The sequence below is a fragment of the Antechinus flavipes genome, chromosome 3, assembly GCF_016432865.1.
Source record: "Antechinus flavipes isolate AdamAnt ecotype Samford, QLD, Australia chromosome 3, AdamAnt_v2, whole genome shotgun sequence".
Taxonomy (NCBI): Eukaryota; Metazoa; Chordata; class Mammalia; order Dasyuromorphia; family Dasyuridae; genus Antechinus; species Antechinus flavipes.
Genome location: NC_067400.1, coordinates 275,243,589 through 275,263,301, shown reverse-complemented (window position 1 = coordinate 275,263,301; position 19,713 = coordinate 275,243,589). Strand labels below are relative to the sequence as shown.

Below are 19,713 nucleotides of genomic sequence, written 5' to 3'. Positions count from 1 at the left end.
GATTCAATATGATATTGAAACTATTTCATCAAATTATTAAAATACATTAAATCATATTTTAAAAGATTTATTTAACTCTCTTTGTAACATAACACAATAATTTTTCCAATACCTTTACCAGTCACTATTTTCCCATCTTACAGAAACAAATATTGGTCATGGCAGAATTTTTAAAAGACATTAGTGTCTATCATAACAATCTGTATATAAACCTATTTAATAAATATTTATACTTAGTGAACAAATGAAGAAATAATGTGAGATAATTGAAGTTAGCATAAAAAGTACACAATGCAAAGTTTTGTTTTATTTTGTTTTTGTCTTGATGAAATCTACTGTGTCAAATTAATGAGAGTTTTGGAAAGACAAGGGATTTTTATTCAGATGATATAGTTTCAAGTTTTGTCCTTTTCCTTTACTGGCTTTTTAACTATATGGAAGTCATTAAACTTTTTTAAACCTCAGTTTTGTCATTTGAGAAGATAATAATACCCATTTTTCCCACTTCACAGGGTTATTATTAATACTATGGGCATAAAGAAGTTGGTAGTCCTTTTGAAAAAGTGTGGAGCTCTACACAAGTATAAGGGAATTATTATTTTTTTCATCTTAGACCACCGTTTGTTTTCTGCTTTGTTTCAGAAACTCCACATATTGTATGAAAGTGTCCATTTCACTGACTGTGGGTGAAAATGACACTGGACTCTGCTACAATTCCAAGATGAAGTACTTTGAAAAAGCTGAGCTTAGCAAAAGTAAGGAAATCTCATGCCGGGATATAGAGGATTTTCTAATACCATACAGAGAGCCTGAAATCTTGTGGTATAAGGTAAGGAATAGAGAAGGTCGGGTTTCTTATAAATTATTGTATATTGGGTCCTATAGTATTTTCACTATTTTAAACCTTTCAAAGGAAGTTAATATAGCTTACATTCTATTTCTTTAGACTATGTTATTTCAGTTATTATGAGACTTCTTATTGCTTTGAAAGGATTTAGTCAGTTTGGTTAGATCTAGAAAAAAAAAGATTTAGGTGAAATTGTGTGATAACCTTCTTTTTTTAGATAATTTTTGGGGAAATGTGAGACAATTAGGGTTAAGTGACTTTCCCAGGATCATCCAGCTATTAAGTGCCAAGTGGATGAGGCCAAATTTGAATTCAGATCTTAATGACTCCAGACCAGTGCTCTTTCCACTGTGCCATCTAGCTGCTTCTCTTTTGAGATATTTTTTACAATTCTTTCTTATCTCAGTTGATTTGGTCAGAAGTAGAAAGTAAATTATCTATACTTTTTTTTTTCCTTTGGGACGTATAATATAATAGGGAGCTAAAATATAGCAGTAATTGACTAATAACTCTCCAGTATAATTGTATGATTATTTCCATTGGACTTTTCTCCATTATATGTCTTATTATTTCTAGTTTTCTGATTTTCTAATTGAAATAATTGAGAAAACACCTTTGTCAAACTCCATTAAATTTAAATAATTGTATTTGAATATGTTTCTTCACAACTCAAAAATAATTTTCATAGTTAAAAGTAAAAATTTTGCTTCTATTCTCTCTATGCAGAATCAGAATTATGTTACCAATGAAAGCACACACTCAAACTTTCATCAGATTATATAATTATAGTTTACTCATCACCTCATTTATGCAATAAAAATGTACTTATTGAATATAAATAAAGAGCAGTATATCTTTCATGTAAAAATTACTGTAGAATTATTTATCCTTGACTATATAATGACTGGAAACTGCAAATGGTGTCTGGAAGTAAAATATTGGACCTCTAAGTTTTAATCATATGCTTAAATATATTTCTTGCATGCCCAACTGATCCAAAAATCAAGCTAAAATTAGCTTATAATTATTTAGTGTTCTGTTTCTAATCTATGTTTGACTTCTAATACTAAGACCATAGTTTTAAAATAATTATTCAGAAATTCTGTAAAACATATTAAAGTACTGAATTTATCTCTATTCTTTTGTGTTCATATGTTTGAATACATACACACACATATATATACTATATACACATATATATAGTACATATACATATATGCACAAATACATTCACATACACACACATATGGGGCCATATATCCCATAAGTCCTATTTTTCTCCTTTTTTGTATTGCTTTATTGCCATCATCTATTACAGTCCCAGGAATATGGAAGATTTTAATAAATATTTATTCATCTCAGTGATTTTTCCAAACTTTTTCATTTTTTCTCAGATCTCATAGTTTCCTTCCACTTCTCATACCTTCTCAGCTTAGAATTTTGCTTCAGATTTCATGGGGAAAAATTAAGGCTATTTACTCTGAGCTCCCTCTTCTCCCCTCATCCTCATCTCACATCACTCATATACCTACTGGCACAGTCTTCTTCAGCCATGTTTCATATAAAGAGTTCCCTTTGTTCTTGACCATGGCTAACTCCTCTATATATACAAAAGAATTCACTTCAGCTGAGTGCCCTCTCTATAATTTCTGTTTTCTCATTCATCTTCACTCTCTCCATGTCTATTGGCTATTTCACTAATGCCTTCAAATATGCCCATATGTCCTCCATTCTTAAAAAAATAAAACTCATTTGAACTGTCCATGTGTTGGAATCCTTACTAACTGCTAACTAATTAGAGTTGATCTAATCTTACAAGAAGATTTTGGCCAAAACCTGAAACAAGGTACTAAGTAGAACTAATTAATACAAGGCTTGTGTTCACACCTTTACTCATTGGAGTCCACAAGTATGCTAGCTTCACAAAGTACACTTTCTAACTTCAAGGTAGTCCACACCTCCCTTAAAGCTCTTTGGGCCAGAAAGCACTATGGGAGAAAACCCATAATCCCATTCTCTCAGAAGATTCACATATAAGGCGAGACAGCCATTCCAGAATACATTTTTTCCTCTTGGCTGGCTGGTCGCAGAAGAGAGTTCAGCTGGACTCAAGAGGAGCGACTCTGGTGGCAGACGAAGGGTTTTCAGAGGATAAAGCTACGAGTGGAGAGTTCAGTGGACAATCAGATTCATCTTCATCTCACACCACTGTAGTTGGTGGCTGGGCTCCCCAGAAGGAGACAAGAGAGACATTCCATCTCTGTGTTGGTTGGAGGCTGAAGAAAGCAGAGGCAGAGGCTGAAGGACAGAACCTTTGGATTTGGAGATATTCGGAGGGCTCTAAGCCTCTAAACCGGCTGTGCTTTCAGAAGAACAAGAACTCCAACATTTGAACTCATAACATCCATGCATAATAGTTATTGTTTTATATCTCTTCTCTTTCACTTCCTTTCTTCTCACTCTGTTATGACTTTGAATTTAGTCTTCTGACTTCACAATTTCACTGATATTATTTTCTCTAAAGGCATTAACAATCTTGTCAAGTCTAATGATTTTTCTTGATTCTCATTATCTTTGATTTATCTGTAGCTTATAAGACTGCCGATCATACTCTTCTCTTTGACTATTGACTCCTATCTAGGTGTTTATGACACTGAATTCTTCAAGTTCCCTTCTTGCTTGTTTTACCACTCCTTTGTCCTTTTCTGTATTAACATCTAGGTTGCACACTAATAGTAAGAATCTCCCAGATTCTTCTGGGAACCCTTTTCTGTCCTCTCTCTATTTACCTTTTTGCTTGGTGATCTCATCAGATCCTATCATTACAATTATTGTTTCTATTCAGATTACTCTCAAACTAGCTTGTACAATTCTAACTTCTCTCCAAACTTGTAGGCTCACATGTCTAACAGCCTCTAAACATCTCAAACTGAATACAGTAGATATTTCTGGTAAAGACATATCCACCTCAATATTGCTGAAAAATACTAATCATCTCTTTTTCCTCTCTATAAACTCTCCCTTTTTCCTAACTGCCCTAATAACACTGAAGGTACCATCCAGTCTCAATGTCTTCCTTGATTTCTCACTCTTTAATCCCCGCACTGCCATATCCAATAAATTGGCAAATCCTGTCATTTTTATCTTTATAATATCTAGCAAAAAATCCTCCCTTTTCTCCAGTGACACCACAAGCATCCTAGTGCAGGCCCTAGTGCAGTGAAATAATTCACAAACAATTGCAATAGCCAGCTTAGTCTGCCTACTTTAAATCAAACCACTCTAATTTATTTTCTATATGGCTATCAAATGTCTTATCCAAAAATGTAAGTCTCTTTGTACCAACATCCTATGTAATAAACTGTTGTGGCTCTCTATTACCTCAAGGATTAAACATAGAATCCTCTGTTGACCTTTCTAACCCCTTCATAATCTGCCCCATTATTACTTTTCCAGTCTTATTGTGCCTTACTATTTATTTTTTTTTATATACTCTGTGACCTGGTGACATTGGCCATCTTTTAGTTCCTCAAAATCATATTCTATATATACACTAATTCTTAGCATATCCCTTGGTTGTTCACCATGCTTGATAAATTGCTTCTGCCTCCTATGAGCTTCTTTAGTTTCCTTCAAGTCCATCTAAAGATGTTATGCATAAAAAGCTTTTCTAGTCCTAAATCTTGATGACTTCCTCCAAAAATTACTCCAATTTATTCTACTCTATATCTTATTTGTGCATAGTTGTTTCTTACTCATTGGATTATTGTCAGGGGGAGAGGAGGATTGAGATCAGGATCTGTTCTTTTTCTTTTCTTTTCTTCCTATATTTATTTAACATAATATATGACACTGTAGGTGCTTAATAAATGTTAATTGACTAATTTGTTTTTAAATTTTATTTTCTTTTAAATTTTAGTTTGTCTTTTCAAATATTTCCCAATTACAGGTAAAAAAAATTATATGCATTTTTAAAAAGTGAGATCTAAATTATTTTCTTTCATTCTGCCCCTCTCTTCTTTAAGATGGTAATCTCACATCAAGTATATATATATATATATATATATATATATATATATATATATATATATATATATATATATAAAATCATGCAAAACATATTCCTATATTTTCTGTTGCAAATTAAATAATAAAAGTTTAAAAATATCTTTCATAATCATTCACAGTTCATCAATTCTCCTGGAGGTTGACAGTATCTTTAGGTATGGGTTCTTTAGAATAGTCTTGTATCATAATCTTGAACAGCATAGATAAGTCTTTCACAGTTGATTATCCTTACAGTATTGCTATTAACTGTGTACAGCAATCTCCTTGTTTTGCTCACTTAATTTTGTATGAGTTCATATATTTCTTCCCAGGTTTACTGCTCATCATTTTTTTATATCACAATAGTATCCCATCACAATTAAATAATAAGATTGATTCAACTATTCCTCAGATGATGGCATACCATCAATTTCTAATTGTTTGTCACCACATAAAGAATTGCTATAATTATTTTTGTAAAAATATACCCTTTCCTCCTTTCTTTAATTTGTTTGGGATATTGCTATGTCAAAGAATATGGAAAGTTGTATAGTCATATCACACATTGTTCTTTAAAATGGTTGTGATAGTTCTACCAGCAATAATTGGTGTCCCAATTTTTCCCACTTCCTTTCTAGCATGTAATATTTCCTTTTAGTCTCATGTTATCCAATCTAACTCAAAATAGTATGAGGTGATACCTCAGAGTTTTGTTCATTGCAACTTTTCTAATCAATAGCTATTTAGAGCATTTTTATGATACCAATGATAATTTTGATTTCTTTTTCTGAAAATTATCTGGTCATATACTTTAACCATTTATTAACTGAAGAATGGTTCTTATTTTTACAAATTTAACTCAGTTCCCTATACATTTGATAAATGAGATCTTTCTGAAAAAAACTTGCTATAATTTTCCCCACTATCCTGCATTCCTTCTAATTTGGGCTACATGAGATTTCTTCATGTAAAAGCTTTTAATTTTATATTATAAAAGTAACCTGTTTACTTTCTAAAATCCCCTTTATCCCTTCCTTTATCAAAAAAACTTCACTTATACACAGAGATGATAAGTATATTTTTTCATATTCTCTTTTCTTGTATTGTCAGCATTTATGCCTTAATCATTTATCCATTTTGATTTTATCTTGATATACAGTTGGATGTAGTTGGAATTGATGATCTATGCCTTGTTGCTGCAAAATTATGCTTCATTTTTCCCAGCAATTTTTTTTTTATTTTGCTGAGGCAATTGAGTTTAAGTGACTTGCCCAGGATCACACAGTTAGGAACTGTTAATGAATTCTTATCCTAAAAGCTTGTATCCTTCAGTTTATAAATCACTATCTTATTATGATTAGTTATTATTGTGTATTGTGTAATCAGTCTAGTCTACTGATCCACTACTCTATTCCTTAGCAAGTACCAGTTTGTTTTCATAATCACCACTTTGTAAAATTGTTTGAAATCTGAAACTGCTAAGTCATTTTCCTTAAACATTTTTTAATTTATTGCTTTGAAATTCTTGACACTGTTCTTCTGGATTAATTTTGTCACATTTTCCCCCTAGCTCTATAAAATAATTATTTGGTCATTTGATTGGCATAGCACTGAATAAGCTAATTAATTTGGGTAGAATTTTCATTTTTATTATATTTTTAATAACTTTTTATTGATAGAACGCATGCCAGGGTAATTTTTTACAGCATTATCCCTTGCATTCACTTCTATTCCGATTTTTCCCCTCCCTCCCTCCACCCCTTCCCCCAGATGGCAAGCAGTCCTTTACATGTTGAATGGGTTGCAGTATATCCTAGATACAATATATGTGTGCAGAACCAAACAGTTTTCTTGTTGCACAGGGAGAATTGAATTCAGAAGGTATAAATAACCCGGGAAGAAAAACAAAAATGCAAGCAGTTTATATTCATTTCCCAGTGTTCTTTCTCTGGGTGTAGTTGCTTCTGTCCATCTTTGATCAATTAAGGCTCTCTTTATCGAAGAGATCCACTTCTATCAGAATACATCCTCAAACAGTATCGTTGTTGAGGCATATAATGATCTCCTGGTTCTGCTCATTTCACTCAGCATCACTTCATGTAAGTCTCACCAGTCCTCTCTGTATTCATCCTGCTGGTCATTCCTTACAGAACAATAATATTCCATAACATTCATATACCACAATTTACTCAACCATTCTCCAATTAATGGACATCCTTTCATTTTCCAGTTTCTAGCCACTACAAACAGGGCTGCCACAAACATTTTGGCACATACAGGTCCCTTTCCTTTCTTTAGTATCTCTTTGGGGTATAAGCCCAGTAGAAACACTGCTGGATCAAAGGGTATGCACAGTTTGATAACTTTTTGAGCATAGTTCCAAATTGCTCTCCAGAATGGCTGGATGTGTTCACAATTCCACCAACAGTGTATCAGTGTCCCTGTTTTCCCACATTCCCTCCAACATTCCACATTATCTTTCCCTGTCATTCTAGCCAATCTGACAGGTATGTAGTATCTCAGAGTTGTCTTAATTTGCATTTCTCTGATTAATAATGATTTGGAGCATATTTTCATATGTCTATAAATAGTTTCAATTTCTTCGTCTGAGAATTGTCTGTTCATATCCTTTGACCATTTATCAATTGGAGAATGGTTTGATTTCTTATAAATTAGAGTCAGTTCTCTATATATTTTGGAAATGAGGCCTTTATCAGAACCTTTGATTGTAAAAATGTTTTCCCAGTTTATTGTTTCCCTTCTAATCTTGTTTGCATTTCTTTTGTTTGTACAAAAACTTTTCAATTTGATATAATCAAAATTTTCTATGTTGTGGTCAATAGTGATGTCTAGTTCTTCTTTGGCCATAAATTCCTCCCTCTTCCACAGGTCTGCGAGGTAAACTATCCTATGCTCTTCCAATTTATTTATCATCTCATTCTTTATGCCTAGGTCATGAACCCATTTTGACCTTATCTTGGTGTACGGTGTTAAGTGTGGGTCAATGCCTAGTTTCTGCCATACTGATTTCCAATTTTCCCAGCAATTTTTGTCAAATAATGCATTCTTATCCCAGAAACTGATGTCTTTGGGTTTGTCAAACACTATATTATTAAAGTTATTGGCTGTTTTGTCCTTTGAACCTAACTTATTCCATTGATCAACTAGTCTATTTCTTAGCCAATACCAGATGGTTTTAGTAACTGCTGCTTTATAATATAATTTTAGATCTGGTACAGTTAGGCCACCTTCATTTGATTTTTTTCATTAATTCCCTTGAAATTCTTGACCTTTTGTTTTTCCATATGAACTTTGTTATTATTTTTTCTAATTCATCAAAGTAGTTTTTTGGGAGTCTGATTGGTATAGCGCTAAATAAGTAGATTAATTTAGGTAGTATTGTCATCTTTATTATATTTGCTCGCCCAATCCAAGAGCATTTAATATTTTTCCAGTTGGTTAGAGCAGACTTAATTTGTGTGGTAAGTGTTTTGTAGTTTTGCTCATAAAGTTTCTGATTTTCCCTTGGCAGATAGATTCCTAAATATTTTATACAATCAGTAGTTACTTTAAATGGAATCTCTTTGTAACTCTAACTGTTGGGTTTTGTTAGTGATATATAAGAATGCTGATGACTTATGTGGGTTTATTTTATATCCTGCAACTTTGCTGAAGGTGTAGATTGTTTCTAATAATTTTTTGGTAGAATCTCTGGGGTTCTCTAAGTATACCATCATATCATCAGCAAAGAGTGATAATTTGGTTTCCTCATTGCCTATTCTTATTCCTTTAATCTCTTTCTCAACTCTTATTGCCAAAGCTAGCATTTCTAATACAATATTAAATAGTAACGGTGATAGTGGGCAACCTTGTTTTACTCCTGATCTTATTGGGAATGGTTGCAATTTGTCCCCATTACATATAATGCTTACTGCTGGTTTTAAATAGATACTACTGATTATTTTAAGGAAAAGTCCATTTATTCCTATACTCTCAAGAGTTTTTAATATGAATGGATGTTGGATTTTATCAAATGCTTTTTCTGCATCTATTGAGATGATCATATGGTTTTTGTTAATTTGATTGTTAATATTGCCAATTATATTGATAGTTTTCCTAATATTGAACCAGCCCTGCATTCCTGGTATAAATCCTAGTTGATCATGATGTATTATCCTGGGGATGATTTTCTGAAGTCTTTTTGCTAATATCTTATTTAAGATTTTAGCATCAATATTCATTAGGGAGATTGGTCTATAATTTTCTTTCTCTGTTTTCAACCTACCTGGTTTAGGTATCAGTACCATGTCTGTGTCATAAAAGGAATTTGGTAGGACTCCTTCATTCCCTATTTTTTCAAATAGTTTATAAAGCATTGGGGCTAATTGTTCTTTGAATGTTTGGTAGAATTCACATGTAAATCCATCTGGTCCCGGGGATATTTTTTTAAGGAGTTGATTAATAGCTTGTTCTATTTCTTTTTCTGAAATGGGACTATTTAAGCAATTTACTTCCTCCTCTGATAATCTGGGAAGCCTATATTTTTGGAGGTAGTCATTAATTTCGCTTATGTTATCAAATTTATTGGCATAAAGTTGGGCAAAGTAACCCCTTATTATTTCTTTAATTTCCTCTTCATCAGTGGTAAGTTCTCCTTTTTCATTTTTAAGACTACCAATTTGATTTCCCTCTCTCCTTTTTCTCCAGATTTAGCAAAGGTTTATCAATTTTATTGGTTTTTTCATAAAACCAACTCTTAGTTTTATTTATTAGTTCAATAGTTTTTTTTTTTACTTTCTATATTATTAATTTCTCCTTTTAATTTTAGAATTTCAAGTTTAGTAATTGATTGGGGGTTTTTAATTTGGTCTTTTTCTAACTTTTTAAGTTCCAGGCCCAATTCATTGATCTTTTCTTTTTCTATTTTATTCAGGTAAGCTTCTAAGGATATAAAATTTCCCCTTATTACTGCTTTGGCTGCATCCCATAAATTTTGATATGATGTCTCATTGTTGTCATTATCTTGAGTGAAATTATTAATTGTGTCTATAATTTGCTGTTTCACCCAATCATTCTTTAAGATGAGATTATTTAGTTTCCAATTACTTTTTGGTCTATTTACACCTAACTTTTTGTTGAATGTAGTTTTTATTGCATTGTGGTCTGAAAAGAAAGCATTTACTATTTCTGCCTTCCTGCATTTAATTTTGAGGTCTTTATGTCCTAATATATGGTCAATTTTTTGTGTAGGTTCCATGAACTGCTGAGAAGAAAGTATACTCCTTTCTGTCACCATTCAGTTTTCTCCAGACATCTATCATACCTAATTTTTCTAATATTCTATTTACCGCTTTAATTTCTTTCTTATTTGTTTTGTGATTTGATTTATCTAAATCTGAGAGTGCAAGATTGAGATCTCCCACTATTATAGTTTTGCTGTCTATTTCTTCTCTCAACTCTTTTAGCTTCTCTTTAAGGAAGTTAGATGCTATACCACTTGGTGCATATATGTTTAATACTGATATTGCTTCATTGTCTATAGTACCCTTAAGCAAGATATAGTTTCCTTCCTTATCTCTTTTAATTAGATCAATCTTTGCTTTTGCTTGATCTGAGATAAGGATGGCTACCCCTGCTTTTTTTACTTTACCTGAAGCATAATAGATTCTGCTCCAGCCTTTTACCTTTAGTCTGTATGTATCTCCCTGTTTTAAATGTGTTTCCTGTAAACAACAGATTGTACGGTTCTGACTTTTGATCCAGTCTGCTATCCGCCTCCTCTTTATGGGAGAGTTCATCCCATCACATTTGCAGTTAAAATAACCAATTCTGCATTTCCTGCCATCCTAATATCCCCAGATTATACTTTTCTTTTTCTTGCCCTCCTTCCCTTCTTCCCTATTGGTCCCACTAATGTCACTCAGCTCTCCCTCTTTAGTATTCCTCCCTCCTCCCTTTGAATCCCTTCCCCTTTCTTGTACCCTTCCCTTATTATTCTTTTTCCTTCTCCATTTTCCTCTCCCACTTTTTAATGAAGTGAGAGAAGAATCTGTGTAAAACAAATATGTCAATTGTTTCCTCTTTGAGCCAACTCTGATGAGAGTAGGATTCACACAATGTTCCTCCCCCTCTCTAAGTTCCCTCATATATGATAGGTTTCCTTTGCCTCATTGTCGCATATAGTTTCCCTCTTTTTATCTCCCCTCTTCCCTTTTTCTGATGCTATCCCCTTTCCATTTCTACTTCCCTTTTTTATGTTATATCAGTAAAATCAAATTATACATATGGTTTTTATGTATATTCACAACAGAAATACAGTTCTCAAGAGTTCCTTTTACCTTTTTCTACTTCTCTTGATTCCTGTTGTTGAAGATCAAATTTTTTGTTTAAGTCTGGTTTTTTCCTTAGAAACAGATGGAATTCCTCTATTTCATTAAATGTCCATCTTCTTCCGTGGAAAAAAATACTCAGCTTAGCTGGATAGTTTATTCTTGGCTGCATTCCAAATTCTTTTGCCTTTCAGAATATCTGATTTCAAGCCCTTCGATCCTTTAATGTTGAGGCAGCCAGATCTTGCGTGACCCTTATTGTTGCATCTTGGTATTTGAACTGTTTTTTCCTGGCTGCTTGTAAAATTTTTTCTTTAGTCTGAAAATTCTGAAGTTTGGCCACAATATTCCTCGGAGTCTTTATTTTAGGGTCTTTTTCAGAAGGTGTTCGATGAATTCTTTCAACGCCTATTTTCCCTTCTGGTTCTATTACTTCTGGGCAGTTCTCTTTGATGATTTCCTGTAAAATAGTATCTAGGCTCTTTTTTTCATCATAATTTTCTGGTAGTCCGATGATCCTCAGGTTATCTCTCCTAGATCTATTTTCTAGGTCTGTTGTTTTTCCAAGTAAATATTTGACATTTTTTTCCCAATCTTTCATTTTTTTGGTTTTGCTTGACTGATTCTTGATATCTCAATGAATCTGTCATTTCTATTTGTTCAGTTCTAATTTTTAGTGAGTTATTTTCTTCGTTAGCTTTTTTTTACTTTTTTTTGTATATGTCCAATTGCGTTGTTTTGCTCTAGGAATTTTTTTCCATTTCACTAATTTTTTTTTAGTGAGTCATTTTCTTTTTCCAATTCGCAAACTCTGTTTTTTACCTTTTCCAATTCACATTTCAGGAAGTTGTTTTCTTTTTCCACTTTATCAAATTTTTCTTTTAGTGAGTTATGTGTCTTTCCCCATTTCTCTTCTAGCTCTCTTTTAAGGTTTTTAATAGTCTCTTCTAGGAGAGCCTTTTGTATTGGAGACCAACAATCGTCTGGAGACTGTCTGCTATTAGTCTCTTCAGGGTTGAAAAGCTGTTCTCTTTCTGTGTAGAAACTATCAATCGTTCTTTTGATTTTTTTACTCATTTTGTTAAAGTCTGTAAGGTCTGCCTTCAGAGCCAGGAGGTTACTAGCTTCCTCTGCAGAGCAGTGAAAGGTATATGGATGGGGTAGCTGTCCTGCTAACGGGCTACAAAAAGCAGTGAGGTACTGGAGTGCTCTGGGAAAGAGTTCCCCACCTGAAAGTAACTCAGGCCTGCAGGGCCAGGCTGGGAAAGTGCCTTTCAAAGAACCTCAGCTGTGTGAGATAACGACTGCCCTGGGGCTAGACACTTAGCAGCATTTTTATTATATTGACATGACCTACCCATAAGGAATTGATATTTTCCAGTGGTTTAGATCTGATATTATTTGTATGAAAAGTATTTTCTAACTATGTTCATATAATCCCTGGGTTTGTTTTAGCAGATAGAATCCCAAGTATTTTATATTGTCTGAAGCTATTTTGAATAGAATTTCTTTTTCTATCTTATTCAAAGGCTTGGTAGCATATAGAAATTCTGATAATATACATGCATTTATTTTGATATACTGCAACTTTGCTGAAGTTATTGTTTTGAGTAGTCTTTGTTGTTGGTAATGATTCTCTAGACTTTTCTCATTATGTCATCATGTCATCTTCAAAGAATTAGTTTTGTTTTCTCCCTGATTGCTTTAATTCCTTCAATTCTTTTTTTTTAAATTTTCTTATTGTTATAGATAGTAATTCCTCTAAGGTGTGTTGAATAATAATAATGAATAGATATTTTTGCTTTACTCCTGATGTTATTGGGAAACCTTTAAGTTTACCCCACTACAGAAAAAGCTTGCTACTTATTTTATGTAGATACTCCTTTATCATTTTAAGAAAGAATCTGATTACTGTGCTTTGTAGTGTTTTTAATAAGAATGAAAGGTATATTTGTCAAAGATTTCTTCTGCATCTATTGAGATAATCACAGGATTTTTGTTATTGTTATGATCAATGATGCTGACAGTTTTTCTGATGAGAAACAATCCTGGTTTCTTGGCATAAATCTCATATGGTTATAGAGTAAATCTTTGGAATATGTTATTGTAATATCCTGAATAATATATTATTTAAAAATTTTTCATCACATATATAACCTATATCAAATTACTTGCAGTTTTAGGGAGATTAAGGAAGGGAGGAAGAAATTAGGAACTCAACATTTTATATAAAAATGAATACTAAAATCACTTTTACATGCAATTGGCAAAAAATAAAATACTGTTAAAATTTAAAAATAAAATTGTCTCATCATTTTTTATCAAAATTGGTATAAAGTTTTCTTTCTCTATAGTTGTTCTCCCTGGTTTAGGTAACAAAAGCATTTTTGTATCACAAAATAAATCTTCTGACTCCTTTTCTTATTTAAAAAATTATTTAGTTTGGGATTTACTGTTCCTGAAATGTTTGGTAGAATTCACTTGTATATTCATCTAGGCTTCTTTTGAGGGGGAGCTCATTGATGGATCCTTCATTTTTTTCTGACATAGGCTTATTTTTATATTCTCTTTCATATTCTCTTCTTCTATGTATAAATATGTGTGTGTGTGTGTATTCGTAAAAATATTCATATATTTTGCTTAGATTGCCAATTAGCATATAAATGAGCAAAATGACTTCTAATAATTGCTTTAATTTCATCTTCATTGGTGGTGCATTTACTCTTCATTTTTGATAATACTAATTTGGTTTTCTTTCATTTAAAAAAAATCAAATGAACCAATGGTTTGTCTACTTTATTACTTTTTTCCATAAAAGTATTTTTTAGTTTTATTTCTTAATTCAATGTTTTCTTATAGTTATTTTTATTAATTTGTCTTTTGATTTTCAGACTTTCCATTTAGTATTTAATTGGGGAATACTAATTTGTTTATTTTTAGTTGCAAGTCCAAATACTTGCTCTGTTCTCTATCTCTTATGTTAATGTCCATACATACAGTTTACTCCAAAGTATTGCTTTCATTGATTACCAAAGATTTTGGAATGTGGTCTCATTATTGTCTTTCTCTTTAATGAAATAATTGGTTGTTGTTCTTTGACCTAGCCATTATTTATATTTAGATTATTTAATTTTTATTTACTTTTAATCTATGCTTCCATACTCATTTTAAATGTGTAATTTTGGTGAGAAAATATTCCTGCTTTTCTGCATTTCTTTATAAGATTTTATGTTTTAATACATGGTCAATTTTTGGGAAGGTAGCATATACAAGTCTTTTTATTCCTGTTCAGTTTCCTAAGAGATTCATCATATCCAATTTTCTTTGTTCTATTTTCCAGGTCAGTTATTTTTTTCAGTGACATATTTCACTTTTTTTCTTCATTTGTTCTTCTGACTTTATTGTATTATTTTGTTTAAAGATTCATAGAGTTGTTAGTTTTTATTTCACAAATTCTAATTTTTAAGGAATTATTTTCTTCAGTCAATTTTGGTAACTTTTTTCCCACTTCACCAACCCTATTTTTAATGTGTTCTTTCATCAGTAAGTTTCCATACATCTTTTTTTTAACTAAGCCAAGTTTCTTGTTTAAGCTATGATCTTTGTTTTTGTGAGTCTCTCTTACTATTTGTTAAATGTCTTTATTTTTTTTGGTCTACTTTTAGTTCTTTGCCTATTTTTTCTCTTACCATGATTTTGAAATTTCTTATTTTACTCTTTCAGGAATTCTTGTTCAGCTTGTATCCATCACATTTTTCTTTGGGGGCACTGGTCTTACTTTTTGGACTTTATTATCTTCTTCAAAATTTGTTTCTTAATATTCCCTCTTACCACAGCACCTTTTTCTGGCCAGGTCTTTTTCCCCCTGATATTTTTTCATCTTACTTCTTGATTTGGAAATTTATGTTAATGTTGTGCTTTATTTCTGACATGTCTCATCTTTTTTTTTCCTTATTACTTTTGGCATTGTCTCATATTATGAGAGTTTTGAAGTTTTTTGGTGCTTCCCAAGTTGGTATAATTTGCAGAGAGATGAGAGTCACTGTTCTCCTGGTTTGTACTCTGTTCTTTATCCAGGAAGGACGACTGATTTTGGGGGATTGCAATTGATTTTTCTCAGGGTCCCTGATCCCTTGGTGCAAAAATGATACTGTCTTTCAGGGATTCCACTACTTATCTGACTATGATCCAGAAGTCAGTATTAGCTATGGAGATGCCAAAGAGTTTCTGGTCCTGAATTCAGTGCTAGCACAGGGATCCCGTGTAGTTTCTTTCTAACCAGTTGCTGGGTTCCCTTACTCTTTCTGGCCTTTAAGCTCCCCAAACTGCTGTTTCTGCTGCTGCCACCTAGTACCACCACTAATATTTCATCATAGTGAGCTCTGGGTTGGTTTTCACCCCCATGTCACTGATCTTTCTTACCAAACTTCTTAGTTCTCTTGGGCTTTTAGAATGTCTTTCTCTGATCTTTTGTTGGCTGTTACTCTGAAAATATTTGAAAGTTCTTGGTATGGAAAAGTGGGGAAGGCTTAGCTGAGAACTTTCTCTACTCAGTTATCTTAGTTCTGCCTCTCAAGGTTGATTTACTGAAAATCTAATTTTAAGATACTATTGTCTCCTTGCCCTTCTGAATCCATGAACTGACTTTTATTCTAGAGTTTTCAATCATTTTTATCTAAACTTGTGTGAGTCTATCCAAGCATATTGTATCATATTCAGTTTTGCATCCATATCAGCTGGATATTTAGAGTTCTTTGGCTCACTATTTAGGCCATTTCAGAATTTTTATGAATGGAAGCAGAAATAGAGAGAAAATATCATTAAAGGGGAATATATAGAGTTTATGAATAAATTAAACTGTGAGCTAAACTTATGCTTTATAAACCAGTAACTTTAAGTAATTAAAAAAGTGAAATGAGTATGAAATGCTCAGGCTAGCAAATCATAGATTAATATTATTAGCCTCATTTACTTGAGTTGGTCATTATTTTTGTCTCTTTCAGCATTTTCTAGAGAATTTTCTCAATGGTTTCTTGAATTTCGAGAGTCATTTATCCTTTTAACAACAGTTTCCTTTCAAAATAGTTAACTGAACTAGACGTAATTCAATTCAATGTTCATGTATTATATTTGTGGTTCAGGCAAGACACAGTCTCAGGCCCCAGAAGATGATAAATACTGATAATTATAATCGTAGGTAGAATTTGATAGGAGAAAAGTGCTTCCAGCAAAGTACACTAGGAAAACATGTAGAAGGAAAGAAAACTTTGAGCTGGGGGTATAAGAAATGGGTGCACCACAAAAATAATAACATTTAGACATAAAACAAACTTCGTGGTCTATATAGTCCTACCTATATAGTCCTAACCTAGACAAGAATCTCATTAAGACTTGTGAGTGATTAAAGTATTTTTGCTTAAAGACTTGTAATTAAAGGAGTTGTTATAAACAAAGGCAATATATTTTCCTCTTACATACCTCTTTAATTGTTAGAAAGTGTTTTCCTTTCTTTGTATTAACTCTACAACTGATTTTCTACAACTTGTTCTCATTGCTTATATCTGCAATCTGAGACCAACTAGAACAAGTTAATCTCTTTTCCATGTAGTGGTCCTTCAAGTACTCAAACGATTATGTCCTTTCCCAAGTCCTCTTCTCTTTTTCTGTGTATGGGAGGAAATCTCCAATTCCTTCAATTATATTCTATAATTACTTAGGCATTCATTACATTCATGTCTGAAGTTATATTTTCATTCTATATTTAATAAATTTTCATTTTCTCTCTCTTTTTCTCTCTCACACATACACATGCACATGCACAATAACTGCACTCATTAAAACAAGTATTGATTCCTTTGTAGATAAACTCCTTCTAAATTAAAATAGGCATATTCCTGTTAAAGTTATCTTCCTTCTGCCTTACCTGTCATATTTTTTGCAGGGACAGTTAGTCATTATTTCACTATTATTCTGTAGAGATTTCTCTTCACAGCGTAATAATATTAATAATTACTGGGCCATTCTTTATATATAGAGATTCTATATACACATGATATATGATTCTATATACACATAATATAGAATCATATACATAATTATATTATATATAAATTAAATACACTTTAAAGCACAATAAATGTCACGTGTCACCTTTAATAAAGAAAATGATAGAAATAGTGTGATTTAAAATTTTTGCTTCCTTGGCTATGTACCTTACTTAGCTCATTGCTTCAGAGAGAATTGACCATTACTATTTAGAAGATAAACTAAATCTTCATTCAGTATTAATTGATTACAGGTCTTGATTTGGTCTTTTTGGTTATAGAGCATCACAACAATAAGATTAGAAGAGTAAGACTATAACTTTTGTATAAGAAGTATAGTTTTAGATTTTAGGACTTTATGCCTTTAGTTATAATACTACAGTCATTGCACCATAGATTATATATTCTAAGTGGATAATAAGAGAATGCACAACCTAAGAATTATAGGAAAATTCTGTAAATCAGAGAATTGTAATTGAATAGAGCATGTTGTTGTTTCAATAAAACCACTTGGAAATCTAAGAAAAACTAAGCAGCAGAATGTCATACTGGCACTATAGAGCAAAAGAATTAGCCTGCTGAACTCAATATGCATTATACACATTATATACAAATGGATGTAGTGCCTAATGTGTTTATAAGCATAATATGAATGACATTTTATATTATATTGTATGTGTATTTTTTTTACCTGATAACAATGACTCAAAGGGGCCATTATGCAAATCATTATATTCTGCATAGAAACTAAATCTGAATTTTCTGAAAAAAATTATTTTATAAATTTATTAAGAGTAAAGGGGAAAAAATACACATCTTTGACTGAAATAATTGGATATATTCCCCACCCTCCAAATGCAAAGTAAATAACCATTTAAATTAAATTGGTGATCTCCAAAATTTGTATTTGAAAAATCTGGAAAAAAAGATGTTATTTATTATCTCTGAAAAGTATATTTAGCTTTTTGTTTGGGAATCTGGCTTGAAAAATGAGATAAATCTTCTCCAAAACATAAATTCTTATGCACCATGAGGAAATTAAAATTTGATAGACTAAAAATTATGAAAGTAAACTTATTAAGCTACAATATATTACACATATAAAATATAAGTGTTCACAGGATATGGCATTCCCCAGTGTACTAGTGGAATTGATTAATTTTCTGATAAAACATTTTAATAAAAAATACAATCATCTCTAGGTATTTATATATTAAGGGATAACAGAAAAGATATTAAAACCTCCTTACAAAGTTTTATATGTAATATCAAAATCTTTTCTATTTGAGTAATTTAAAACAAAATAGATATTTGTGACATATTTTTCTTTACACAGGAATGCAGGACAAAAGCATGGAGGCCAAGTATTGTGTTCAAAAGAAATATTCTGCTTATAAGAGAGGTTAGAGAAGATGATATTGGAAATTATACATGTGAATTAAAGTATGGAGGCTTTGTTGTTAGAAGAACCACTGAACTCACTGTGACAGGTAAGTTCATAAATTAATCTTTGATTTTTATTGCTTATTGAAGATATATTTTATGTAATCTGGAAGTTTGATTTGATCAAGTGAGAAAGAGGAGGGAATTGTGAATGCTTCTGGAATAAAAACAATTTATATTTGAAATCAATTTGAAAATATTAAAATGTTACAGTTCCACTTCTGTAGGGAATTTTGGGATATACCACAAATAGAAAATTACAGTGTATTTACTCGCAGAAACTTTTGAAAACATGAAAAAATATTTACCTTTTGTGGATCATTTAGTTCCATCATGAAGCATATTTTCTAAGTACAGACTACTCTTATTTTTATGTTAATCTAGGAGAATAGCAAGTAGTTTTTCTTTGATATGTACTTTGTTACTTAATGATCTGATATATTAGTCACTGTAAATGACTAAAGATTCTATCATCTGAAATACAATAACTATGAAATTAAGTCAGGTATGATATATAAAGTCAACCTGATACAGTTAATGTAGCACTGGAGTAAGAGTCAAAAGAAAAACCTGGTTTTTGCCCAACCAAATGATAGTTTAGCTGAATGAATCAATCCCTTAATTTCTCTGGACCTCAATTTCATCATCTGGAAAATAATGATATTAATATCTATCATGTTCTTCTTACATTAATAGCAGGAGGATCAAGTAACTTAATATTTGTTAAAGAACTCTGTAAATGCTCAACCTAAAACAAATGTGACACATCATCATTATTGTTTTCATATGTCATTTGTAAAATAAATATGCAGATTTACTTGCATACTTAATACTAAACTTAAAGGGAAATTGTTCCCATAAAAGAAAAATGGTACAGAATGGATTGCAAAATGAAGATTTGGGGAAATTTGGCCCTTTTCAAAAATGCTAAAGGAATGGAAATGAAACATTTCACAATTGTATTTAAAATACAGAATCTTCAAAATGTGAAAAATTAAAATAC

General features: G+C 31.8%; 1 protein-coding gene across 1 annotated transcript in view; it reads left to right on the top strand.

The window, feature by feature from the left end:
• IL1RAPL1 (interleukin 1 receptor accessory protein like 1) overlaps positions 1 to 19,713 on the top strand; it is a 1,575,275-nt gene that overhangs the window by 950,188 nt on the left and 605,374 nt on the right. Inside the window, exons 4-5 of the mRNA XM_051985073.1 lie at positions 643 to 829; positions 18,604 to 18,757. Coding sequence (XP_051841033.1) covers positions 643 to 829; positions 18,604 to 18,757 — 341 coding nt within the window. The remainder of the gene's footprint in view (positions 1 to 642; positions 830 to 18,603; positions 18,758 to 19,713) is intronic.